The sequence below is a fragment of the Scyliorhinus canicula genome, chromosome 7 (genome assembly GCF_902713615.1).
Source record: "Scyliorhinus canicula chromosome 7, sScyCan1.1, whole genome shotgun sequence".
Taxonomy (NCBI): domain Eukaryota; kingdom Metazoa; phylum Chordata; class Chondrichthyes; order Carcharhiniformes; family Scyliorhinidae; genus Scyliorhinus; species Scyliorhinus canicula.
In genome coordinates this window covers 156,555,924-156,568,819 of record NC_052152.1, presented here as the reverse complement: position 1 = coordinate 156,568,819, position 12,896 = coordinate 156,555,924, and the positions used below count along the sequence as shown (strand labels likewise).

General features: G+C 46.4%; 1 protein-coding gene across 1 annotated transcript in view; it reads right to left on the bottom strand.

The window, feature by feature from the left end:
• Positions 1 to 12,896, bottom strand: part of LOC119969467 (probable phospholipid-transporting ATPase IIA) — a 280,025-nt gene that overhangs the window by 211,622 nt on the left and 55,507 nt on the right. Inside the window, exon 2 of the mRNA XM_038803124.1 lies at positions 3,251 to 3,389. Coding sequence (XP_038659052.1) covers positions 3,251 to 3,389 — 139 coding nt within the window. The remainder of the gene's footprint in view (positions 1 to 3,250; positions 3,390 to 12,896) is intronic.

Here is a 12,896-nt window from a genome sequence, read left to right as displayed (position 1 = left end):
AGAGTACCCAATTCATTTTTTCCAATTAAGGGTCAATTTAGCGTGGCTAATCTACCTACCCTGCACATCTTTGGGTTGTGGGGGCGAAACCCACGCAAACACGGGGAGAATGTGCAAACTCCACACGGACGGTGACCCAGAGCCGGGATCGAACCTGGGACCTGAGTGCCGTGAGGCAGCAGTGCTAACCACTGCTGCCGTCTGAGGCCCTTAGTTGAGTAATAGTTGTCAACTTAAAAGCTCAATGGAGCCATGGGCGGGCAGCCCATCCATAACTTCCCCGCTGCCTATAATATTGTGGGAAGGCAGTTAGGCCATTGGTGGGTACAGTGCCCATAGCACAATGCCGTCATTTAAAGGTTTACACACCTGTATTCTCGCCCACGAATCACCCATAAAATTCAGCCCCATGTGTATTATATTTATAAATAAACTTTTTTCTTGCTATTGTTAAAAACATTCACTGTTTATTTTTCCATTTTTATTTTAAATTAGTTTAAAAGAGACAAGATTTTTTTCCTTCTTGTCAATTTTCTCCCCTCCTTCCTTGAAGGTCTTAGATCACTGCTGAAGTACATTTTCATAGGTATCGGTCAACTTTCAGTTCACTCGGGCGGCACGTGGTGCAGTGGTAGCTCTGCTCTCTACGGCGCTGAGGGTCCGGGTTCGCTCTCGGCCCCAGATCACTGTCTCTGTGGAGTTTGCACATTCTCCCCATTTCTGCGTGGGTTTCACCCCCACAACCCAAAGATGTGCAGGTAAGGTGGATTGGCCATGCTAAACTGCACCATAATTGGGAAAAAAACATTGTGTATTCTAAATCTATTTTTTAAAAATTTCAGTTCAATCGAGTTATTCATTTGTCATGTGAGTAGTGACACTGAGGCAAAACAGAGGCAATTTTTGTGCAGAGGTTGCTGCTGTGAAGTCTGGAAGGTCAGGTTTTTAACTGCAGGGATACTTTTTTTTAATACATTCAGAGTACCCAATTCATTTTTTCCAATTAAAGGGCAATTTAGTGTGGCCAATCCACCTACCTTGCACATCTTTGGGTTGTGGGGGTGAAACACACGCAAACACGGGGAGAATGTGGATACTCCACATGTACAGTGACCCAGAGCCGGGATTGAACCTGGGACCTCGGCGCTGTGAGGCAGCAGGGCTAACCCACTGCGCCACCGTGCTGCCCCTACTGCAGGGATCCTTTAGATGATTTTCCAATCAGGCTCCCACCATTCAGACAAAAAGCCTGTTCTGAAGGCCAAAGCAAAGGAGATTAGGTGGGGTTCTGATTGCACAGAACTGGGATGGTCCAGATCATGCTGGTGGGGGTGCGAGGGGAGGGCATTTTTCAACTGTATGTGATGGGTGGGGGCTAATGGAAATTAGATGAGGGTGGGGGCAATCGAGCAGGCATTGCAGTCCCATGAATGCGGTTTGAAAAACGTCAGTTAGGAAATGGGCACCCAAGCTGCAGCGATCAGGAGATGATTCCAAAGCTGATTGCCAAAAACCGAGGGGCTCGAGATACAAAACGAAGAGATCTGGAGAAATAACTTTACACAGAGATATATGAACATGTGGAATTCACATTCAGGGTCAGTGTTAAAGGCAGAAACTAAGATGGGATTTTCCAGTCTTTCCCACTGGTGCTTTCCCGCGCAGGCCTCCCCGAACAGGCACCGGAATGTGGCGACTAGGGGCTTTTCACAGTAACTTCATTGAAGCCTACTTGTGACAATAAGCGATTATTATTATGGTGGGGTGGGCAGCACGGTGGCACAGTGGTTAGTGCTGCTGCCTCACGGTGCCGAGGAAGCTGAAAGAAGGTAAAGGGTTGTCGGGACTTGGAAACAAGGTGGGTAAATAAAATGGGGACTTTTCTCACATAGATGAAAATGTCATGTGAGTGTCCCATTTGACACTTGGGAACTTCCATCTGAAATACTGACCTTTGGAAAGACCTGGCTGAAAACCCAATCCATGTGAGAATGCTAATGATTCTAGCACTTTGAAGGAAGACTATGGTAGCAGCTACTTTATCGGTCAGCTACTATCGGACAATGTAGTCCACTTAGATTATTAAATAATAGATCACATACGGTATACAAGTGAGTTGCATTTTTGTAAAGTCCTTGAAAAGTCTAGATAAAGAACATAGAACATACAGTGCAGAAGGAGGCCATTCGGCCCATTGAGTCTGCACCGATTCACTTAAGCCCTCACTTCCACCTGTCCCCGTAACCCAATAACCCGTCCTCACCTTTTTTGGTCACTAAGGGCAATTTATCATAGCCAATCCACCTAGCCTGCACATCTTTGGGTTGTGGGAGTGAGACCCACGCAAACACGGGAAGAATTGCAAACTCCACACGGACAGTGACTCGGGGCTACAATCATACCCGGGTCCTCAGCACCGTGAGGCAGCAGTGCTAACCACTGTGCCACCGTGCCGCCCTTTTATCCATTTATTAATGACCAACTGATGGTGACGCAGGTCACTCTTAGCGAGGGAACGTTGTGGGACTTGAAGGAGGTCCAAGGAAAGGTATGGAAAAAGCAACAATAAACCATTCTAACACCAAATTATGGAGGTTGGTTGGATCAGTCGGCTCGCAAAATGGTTTGTGCTGTGAATCGACACCAACAGTGCAGGCTCAGTTCCTGTACAGGCTCCATCTTCTCAATCCTGCCCCTCACCTGAGATGTGGTGTCCCTCTGGGACATTTACAACATTTACATCAAATTAGAGAGAACCATCATTTTCCTTCTGAATAAAACCAGTCTGGCCAAAGTAGGGTTTGCAAGAACTGATTGGCCTGATGCGTATGAATTATCAGTGGCACTCAAAATAATTAATACATGTTTGCACAAACAAGGGCATTTGTATTCACACACAATCCATAAGTAGGCGGATAAACAAACTACGCAAAAAGAACACACATGATTCTTCATGTGGGACTTTGAAGTTTGATTATTACAGTTCACCGGTAGGGGCAGCATGGTGGTGCAGTGGTTAGCATTGCTGCCTCACGGCGCCGGGGTCCCAGGTTCGATCCTGGCTCTGGATTACTGTCCGTGTGGAGTTTCCACATTCTCCCCATGTTTGCAAGGGTTTCGCCCCCACAACCCAAAGATGTGCAGGATAGTTAAATTGGCCATGTTAAATTGCCCCTTCATTGGGGAAAAAATGAATTGGGTAATCTGAATTCACTATTCGTTTAATAAAAGGGATTCATGAAATGCATACCCCAGGAAGAAAAGTGAAGAAGTTGTACTTCTGATTGTTGATAATATTTCGTGGATATTTATGTTCCCGCTTCTCTGGATGTCCAAGCCACACCGTGCGAGGTTTGAAATCCCTTCCTCTACAGCACCAGCCACAGCACCTTTAGAAAAGAGATAACTATATTTAGAACATATACTGGACTAAGAAAATACTGGTACAGTACACTGAAGACCTTTTTATTCAGATAAATTACAGCATTATTTTACCTGACATCAGTGTCACATATTGGGGCTGACAGCGATCAGTGCAGAATAAGCATAAATCAAAATGTTTCCATCAAATTAGAATTCATGTCGTGTGCATTTTCTCCACTAACAGCAAGACCCTCAGAATGTTCATGTGTAAATGTACTGAGTTTGAGCTTTCAGGAAATAAACTGACTAAAGCAAGTTATTTTACCTTTCTGAGTCATTAATTCTCTTAGGAAAATCACTTTTAGTTACAAATTAACAAATTATGCATTGGAGTCTTTGCCAGACGAGTCCTGAAACATTCATGTATACACTGATTATAAAGAGCTAGTTGAAGCAATGTGCATCATTGAAAGACATTAATAAAATAATGTGTTTGATTTAGGTAGTTTCACAAATTGGATGCCAAATACAAAATTAAAGTACATTACACCAATATTGTAACCAAATATGGAGTGTGGATAAAACGCATAGGATGTCTGCCCTCTTAGGTGAGCAAAAAGGACTGGAGCAATTCAAGGAACAGCAGAGGAGCTCTGGCATTTAAACCAACATTTATCACTGAACTAACATAAACAATGAAAGATCAACTGCTACTCCATTTCTATGGTGCTTCTGGACCATTGGTATGAGTAGATTTGATTGCTGGGGTGACCTACAATGACAACACTTCAAAGGGGATTTGCTGCTGGAAGGAAGCATAGATGTACATGGAGTCGGTGGAATACAGAATTGGGGTGAGAAATTGGAAGTCAATGGGAAGGAAATGAAGCAACAAAAGAAACTGGTTGAGTTCTACTAATCTGAGTAAGAAAGAAGTTCATGAGCTCCTCATACTTATTGTTGGACATTGACATGGGCAGGGGACAAGAGTTAAAGATGGCTGTTAGCAGAAGAGAAATGAAGCAGGAATTATCTTTGTTCTCCACAAAAATGCTGGAGTAGTGATTGGTTTTGTCGGAACAGTGATGCCAGATGAGTGAAGGGGGATTTTGTTGAGGCAATAGAAAATTATATCAAGGTAGATAAAGACAAGTTGAGTGAGACAGGAATGAACAGAGTTTACAGGTTTGCACCATAGAGTAAGACCCAAACTGAAGTCACTTCATCTGAATGCCCAGGAGTGTCCATAAGAAGATAGATAGCACAAATAGTAGCATAATCTACAGCTTATCACCATTACAGAAACATGGGCCGGGATTCTCCCCTACACGGCGGGGTCCCGGCGTGTTGGAGTGGCGTGGACCACTCCTGCGTAGGGCAGCCCCAAAAGGTGCGGAAATCTCCGCCGGCTGGCATGAATGGCCTTTGGCACCACGCCAGCCGGGACCGAAAGGACTTTGCTGGCCGGCGGAAGTCCGCGCATGCGCCGGTGCATCAGCGGTTGCTGACGTCATACCGGCGCATGCGCAGGGGAGGGGGTCTTTTCCACCTCCGCCATGGTGAAGACCATGGCGAAGGCAGGGAAAAAAAATGCCCCCACGGCACAGGCCTGCCCACCGATCGGTGGGCCCCGATCGCAGGCCAGGCCACCGTGGGGGCACCCCCCCGGGGTCAGATCGCCCCGCGCCCTCCCCCCCCCGGACCCCGGCACCCGCCCGCGCCACCTGCTCCCGCCGGTAGGTAGGTGGTTTAATCCACGCCGGCGGGAGAGGCTTGTCAGCGGCGGGGCTTCAGCCCATCGCAGGCTGGAGAATCGCCGCGGGGGGCCCGCCGACGAGGGCCCGCAGATCGGCGCGGCACGATTCCCGCCCCCGCCGAATCTCGGGGGGCGGAGAATTTGGGACACGGCGGGGGTTGGATTGATGCCGGCCCCGGTCGATTCTCCGACCCGGCGGGGAGTCGGAGAATCCCGTCCTTGGTGGCAAGGTAACCACGCTGAGGAAATCAATATTCCAGTGCACACAACATTTTCAAAAAGGCAGGTAGAATGGGAAAGGAGGAGTGGTTGTCATAATAAAGGATGACGTAAGTATATTGGTGGCAAAGGATCTTGGCTCAGTAAATCAGGAAGTAGAATCAGTGTAGGTGTAATATAAGAATACCAACAGTCAGGGAACGTTGGTGGGGGCACTTTATAGTAGGAGTAGTTTATAGTTTATAGTAGCAACACTGTTGGACAGGGCATTAAACACCGGGTGGCATGGTAGCACAGTGGTTAGCACTGCTGCTTCACAGCAGTTCTGGGTTTGATTCCCAACTTGGGTCACTGCCTGTGCGGAGTCTGCACGGTCTCCCTGTGACTGCGTGGGTTTCCTCCGGGTGCTCTAGTTTCCTCCCACAGTCCTGAAAAATGTGCTTGTTATGTCAATTGGGCATTCTGAATTCTCCCTCAATGTAGCCAAACATGCGCCGTAGTGTGGCAACTAGAGGTTTTTCACAGTAACTTACAATAAATTGTTGGAGCTTGTAATGAAGGCAATGTAATAGTTGGGGGGACTTTAATCCTCATACAGACTAGACTAATCAAATTGGGCCCAAAGCTATTTAGAATCTTTTTAATGACAAAGAGACAGGGGGCGCGATTCTCCGCTCCCCACGCTGGGTGGGAGAATCGCGGGAGGGCCAGGCGACTCACGACACGCCGCCCTGGCACCCCCCGCGATTCTCCCAGCCCCCCGCTCGCCGAATCACCGCTCGCCGTTTTTCACGGCGACCGGCGATTCTCCGGCCCGAATGGGCTGAGCGGACTGCCATTCCCGACCGGTTCACGACGGCGGCAACCACACCTGGTCGCTGCCGTCGTGAACATGGGCACCAGATGCTCGTTTGGGGCTTGTGGGGGGCGGAGAGGGGAGTGAGCACCACGGCCGTGCTCGGGAGGGTACTGGCCCGCGATCGGTGCCCAGCGATCGTCGGGCCACGTCTTGCGGGGCAGCGGAGGGGAAGACAGCAACCGCGCATGCGCGGGTTGGAGCCGGCCAACCTGCGCATGCGTGGCTGACGTCACTTAGGCGCCACCGTCTCATCATTCTCGGCACGCCACCTTGATGCAAGAGTCAAGGCCTGGCGGCCGAGATTTACGGAGCACCGCTCCTAGCCCCCTGGGGGGGGGGGGGGGGGGGGGGGGGGGGGGGGGGGAGTGAATAGGGTGCGAGGAGCGGCCTCCGAGGCCGTCGTGAAACTCGGCCGAGTTCACAACGGCCTTCCCGATTCATCGCGGGAGCGGAGAATTCCGCCAAGGGAATATCATATCTAAGCTTACTCATGATACGAAGCTAGATGGGAATGTGAGCTGTGAGAAGGATACAAAGAAGCTGCAAAGAGATATAGACAGGCCAAGTGATAGAGTATCAGATAGAGTAAGATGTTGGTACGTGTGAGGTTATTTACCTTGGCTGCAAGAATAGAAAAGTAAACTTTTTTTTTAAAAGGTGTAAAACTTGTAAATGTTAATGTTCAAAGAGACTTGGATGTACTGGTATAAGGAACACATGCAAGTACAGCAAGCAAATAGGGGACGTAGTAGCAGTGGGATTGTCGCTGGATTAGTAATCCAGGGACCCACTAATACTAGGTTCGAATCTCACCATGATAGAATGTGAAATTTGAATTCAATAAAAATCTGGAATTGAAAGTCCAAAGATGACCACAAAACCATTGTCAATTGTCATAAAAACCCCATCTGATTCGCTAACATCTTTAAGGAAGGAAAGCTGCCGTCCTTAGCTAGTCTGGCCTGCAAGTGACTAGATCCACGCAATGTGGTCCTCAGGGATGGGACCCCAGCCAGCAACGCCCACAACCCATGAATGAATAAAATGAAAATTAGGAAGACAAATGGCATATTGGCTTTTATTGCAAGGTGACTGGAACGAATTCTTGCTAAAATTGCACATTGCTTTGGCAAGACCATGGGCATGATCAAACAGAATCATCGGAGCCAACTCAGTAACGTGACGGGGATGTTAAATCTCGCAAGAGGCCTCTCACAGATTTGCAGCATTCGGAACTCCTTGTGAGATCGAACTACATCTCATGAGATGTTGCAATCTACATATGTAATAAAGCCACTATGCCCATTTAAATATGTCAGTGCCCAATTCTCCTAAGGCCCAGGAAAGAATGGCCATACCTGGCGGGCCTCACCATGGCACCATTTAGCACTGGTCCATACAAACATGGGCAGCCGTAACGGCACCTGGGAAGAGGGGGGTATCCCATGCCATTGGAGATGCCCAGCTTTTGGCAGTGTGGTACCCTGGCACTCCTACTGGCACCCATATACCTTGACACTATCAGCCTAGCATCTTGGCAGTGCCACCGGGGAACTCTGCCCAGGTGCCAGGCTGGCAGTGTCAAGGTGTTCGGGTGCCAGGAGTGCCCTGTCCTTAAAAGCTGGGGTGAGGTGGGTTTCAAGGACCTTCTAAAAAGTAAGTCGGGGTGTGGGGTAGGAGGTTTCGGAGATGGGAGGAGTGGGGAGTTAGGATATTAAAGGATTTGTTTCGGGGAGGCCGTTTTGCAAGGCTGGAGGGTGCTATTGTATTTGTTATTGCTGGTTATCTTCTGTTGGTTGTATATTTGATGAAAAAGTGGAAAATGAGGAAAATAAAAATATTTTTTCAAAAAAGAAAGCAGCTCAGGGATTTTGCCTGGCTGCCCATGGATTTTACTCGTCCTAGTATGCTTAACACAGTCCAGAATAAGAAAAGCAGAGTTTATTGATTGTCTTTGAACAGATCACACAATTTTCATGGTTGTAGACTCTAATTTATTAACCTCCCAAGGGAAAAAAATAAGGGAAAAATTTCAGAACAAGCTGCATATTTCAGTCAGAGGGCATGATAACAATCATCCCTCTTTTGTTGGCGAGAGATCTGGGGAGAAGAAGCAGGAGATGATTCACTAATGAGTCAACCTCATTGATGTGACGGAGGTGAGAATATCTATCACCAGTAGTTAGATATTTCCTGCTCAGTTCCAGTTAACATCAGAAGACATCAGATAGGATCATTCAGTTTAACCAGAAACAAGGGCATCTTTAATGCTCTCACTAGTGGCGTGTCTAATGCTACGGATGGTTAATTGGGTGCGAGGTGGCAGGGCAATACCACCAACTTCCTGTCTCTGTCCCAATTACGTCTGTAGCAGGAAGACTCGTGGACAGCCTTTCTGCTCGCTGCTAGATGAAGTGTTAAGCTGGCTGCCTATTTAAGGGCCTCATGCCACCACCATTGGTATTCACCCAGTAGCAGATGGGTCTTGTCATATGGGAAGCCCAGAAATAAATAAATGTTGGGGTTTTTTGCAGGCTTAACATGTTAGGGTTATTTGCAGGCTTCTGGGTGTCTTGGGGGTGGGGGAATGCGGTCAGACAAAGACCCAATCAGTGCTCGATCGAGGAACCCAGCATCAAGAAGGGAAGCCTGCTGATAGCCAATCCCTGCCCTTGCTGCTGACCGTGCTTCCCCCCTCACCCTGCAACACCAACCTTGGGACCACCCTCCCACAACTGTACCTGGGTTCATTCTCAATCCTGAGCATCAGGTGGGTGTGGTACTGGTGGCAGTCACCACCTCCCCAATGGTGCTGTCTCTGATTGGCTGGCAGCCAGGACTATCTGTCCCAATCCCAGGGACGGACCTCTACTGTACAGTTAAGTGCCTGATTGTCTCCCCTAATTTAATGGGATCTCCTGAAAAGAGGTGACATGGGGCTCTTGCTAGCTGGCAGCCAAGATCACCATTGCCTTGCTATCCAAGGTCACTGGTACCCTGTGTCAGTAATTTGCACAGTTTTACCTGATTGAACTCAATTGAACTCGTGCAAAGGAGATTTACCGGGATGCTGCCTGGTTTGCAGGATAGGAGCTCTTTGGAGCAGAGGAGGATGAGAGGCGACTTAATAGAGGTTTATAAGATGATGAAGGGGATAGATAGAGTGGACGTTCAGAGACTATTTCCTCGGATGGATGTAGCTGTTACAAGGGGGCATAACTGTAAGATTCAGGGTGGGAGATATAGGAGGGATGTCCAAGGTTGGTTCTTTACTCAGAGCGTGGTTAGGGTGTGGAATGGACTGCCTGCTGTGATAGTGGAGTCGGACACTTTCGGAACTTTCAAGCGGTTATTGGATAGGCACATGGAGCACACCAGAATGGCAGGGAGTGGGATAGCTTGATCTTGGTTTTGGACAATGCTCGGCACAACATCGAGGGCTGAAGGGCCTGTTCTGTGCTGTACTGTTCTATGTTCTATGTCCTATGACACTGCTGTATACAATTAAGTGTTCCTAAGCCTTACCTCCAGTTGACCTACACCCACATTCTCATATGGAGTAAGGAGTATGTCTGTTGTGGAATCACAGGTCCTTCCTACTAAACAAACATTAATTCTACTTATATGGTTTTATTAATAGTTTAGTTTGAGCACTTAAATATGATGGTGAAGTTATCTGGCTGACAAGAAAAGGTAAGGTAGAAAGGTATAAAAACTGTGCAGGAAAATGAAATATTTTCATTTGATACACAAATAAGTCATCACCAGACTATATTTACACTATCTGATGCACTGGTACTGAATATAAACAGAATGTTATCATATTTCTGTACAGGTGTTCATGTGATACTGGTAATGAGCCCCAGTATCACAAAAGTACTGTTTGTTTTAATTCTGCATGTGTTGTCTAATGGAACTGGGTCTATATAAACGTGAAGATTTATTTCCGAGTCCACTCAGGAACTCACCAAATAGCAAGTTTTCAGGATGAGGAAATGTATATACACTTAACAAATACAACACGTGCCCTTTCTGCTACTGGAACTGAACAAACAAAACTGTACCTTGGTCGTACTGAACTTGAGTATCGCTGAAAAACTGTTGAGGCGTTTGGTCCAGCACATCCAGACACATTCGCAAGAAAACCAAATCTCAAAGGAACGTACTATATGAGGAGAGGGTTTTGATTGGTTGGCAAGTGGACTCTGATTGGTAAATGCATTGTCATGGAGATTACGCCAGTGAATGGCCGCCTCCCAAGCTTATGTTTAGCTGTAAAAGGTGCAATGTGTGGACATGTCCTTTTTGTTTGCCAAGGACAGGACGCTGTGTGTGAATATATGTAGTTTCTAACATACATAGTGAGCTACACTGCGGACCCAACTGATCATCACAATTTGGTCGTCAGTATAAATCTTAGCACAATCATGACTGTTTAACAAGTGTTGCCCAATCGTGGAATCGCATCTAATGTTAGACACTATGTTCTGAGTTCTGCAAACACGAGCTAGCTGAATACTTTGCGTGTTGTAAACAGCTGAAGGGACGTGTTGTTTGATACAATCTGCCCCAGCCTACACAGCTGACATCAGGCTGGCACCGAAACTCATATACAGATTACTCATTTGTGTGGTAGGCAGAATGTCATTCTGGGTTTTCAGTAGCATCCTGTTAGGCAAGGACACCACTACAGAGCAGGAGCATGAAACAGCTAGTTTCACCTGTTGCTCAATTTATACTGACCAGTGAAAGTGGGTTGGCAGTTGTAGACAACTCTGGGGGTAATTTTACAACTAGCACATCAGGGAAAAGGAGCTCATTTGCCTGCTGCATTTCAATGGTGAATTTGAGCAGTGGAATGAAGTTCATTCAGGTGTGTAAAGAAATTCTTTGATGCAGCTGCAGATTTAAATATAGCAAGTGTATCAATTACGTACCGGAAATAAACCGGTAGGAGGTTAGGTGTTATTTCATCAATGACGTGTTTCTCATGGAAACCAAGGTTGAATGGATTGGGGCTTAGAGAGGCTCCCGTGGTAATCTGGGCATGCCCATTGTCATTAAAACTGAACTCACAAGTTGCTAAATTCATAAAGCAACGATTACAGATTCTATCAATGGCGGTAAATCTAGATTTGCCGCAGGGCAAAAGTCTATGGCTTCCTTGTGCAGAACATTAGTGATGTGGCTGGAAATATCCAAAGAACACATGGGCTCGGCTATCAATATGCAAGTCCTGTATGGCCTTCACAAAGGTAAAGGAATCTTTCACTGCATTTGTGGAAACCTTGCTCAGAACTGTTGCTCAACCATATGGCCAATTCATGTTGTGCAGAGCCAGTCATAGATAAGATCGAGCAGAGCGGGACATGACTTTTGTATGAGTTGAGCAGCCCATACAGTATATATGTGGGCACAGTGAGCCCTGAGGACCAATTTAATCTTATTCACCAACAGGCAGCTGATTGCTTTTACACAAGTCTTAACAAAACTGTGTCTATTATTGCTGAGCATTATGACTGGCAAGCTCTAGCAGGTACAATGATGTACCAACTGACCACTGAGGTTTTTATACGCTACATCAAGAAGACTTACAAGCGTTTTACCAAATGAATACAAAGAAGCAAGTCACAGTACTCACTTAAATAGAATGCATGAGTAACATTTTGTCTCAATTAATGCTACTTTTGGAAAGGTGGAATAACTTTAAGCATAAATGAAAAACAATAAAACCACATGACAGAGTTCGTTGAATTCCAATGATTGAAATTGACATACTACAGCTGGATTTTTGAAACAGGTTATTCCACTACTATATGTAACCATGGATGGGAACACCCCAACATGACAAATCATCCAGTTAAATCCAAAAGGCTTCACCAAACACATCGCACAGGTTTAAACAGACAACACCTTGTCGCAAACAAGACACACATCGGTTGGAATAGTGCGTGGTAATGAGTGCAATAAGGCCTGTAATATATTTGAAATAATATATGCTGAATAGAGCAACAGTTATGGGGTCTGACACCATGCCAACTACAGTACTGAGATCTGCTGAAAAACTAGCCATGCTTCTAGCCAGCTGTTTCAGTACAGCGACAACATTGGCATCTACGTCACAACATGGAAAATTGTTCAAGTATGCCCTGTCCACAGAAAGCAGCACTAATCCAATCTGTCCAATTATCATGCCATCAATCATCAACAAAGTTGTGTGGTTGACAATACTATCAAGTAACACTTTACAATAACGTGCTCACCAATGCTTAGTTTGGGTTCTACCAGCACCAATTGATTATTTACCCCTGTATATATTACCTTGTTGCCGCAAAAAGATACGATATGGAGGTGCCCAGAGTTTAGATTCTTGTAAAACAAGATGTGAGGTTTATTAAGGGTGTTGCTCATGCAATCAAGATGGTGATCTGCTCAAAGCCCGCACAAATACTCTGCTGATGTCACGACACACAATAGATGCAAAACCAGCAAAAATGTAGTCCCAGATACATAATACCCCTCCTTCCAAACATCATTAGTTCAACAACAACAATTAACATTCATTAAACAAGGGCAGCACGGTGGCGCAGTGGTTAGCATTGCTGCTTCACGGCGCCGACGTCCCAAGTTCAATCCCAGCTCTAGGTCACTGTCCGTGTGAAGTTTGCACATTCTCCCCGTGTTTGCGTGGGCTTCGCC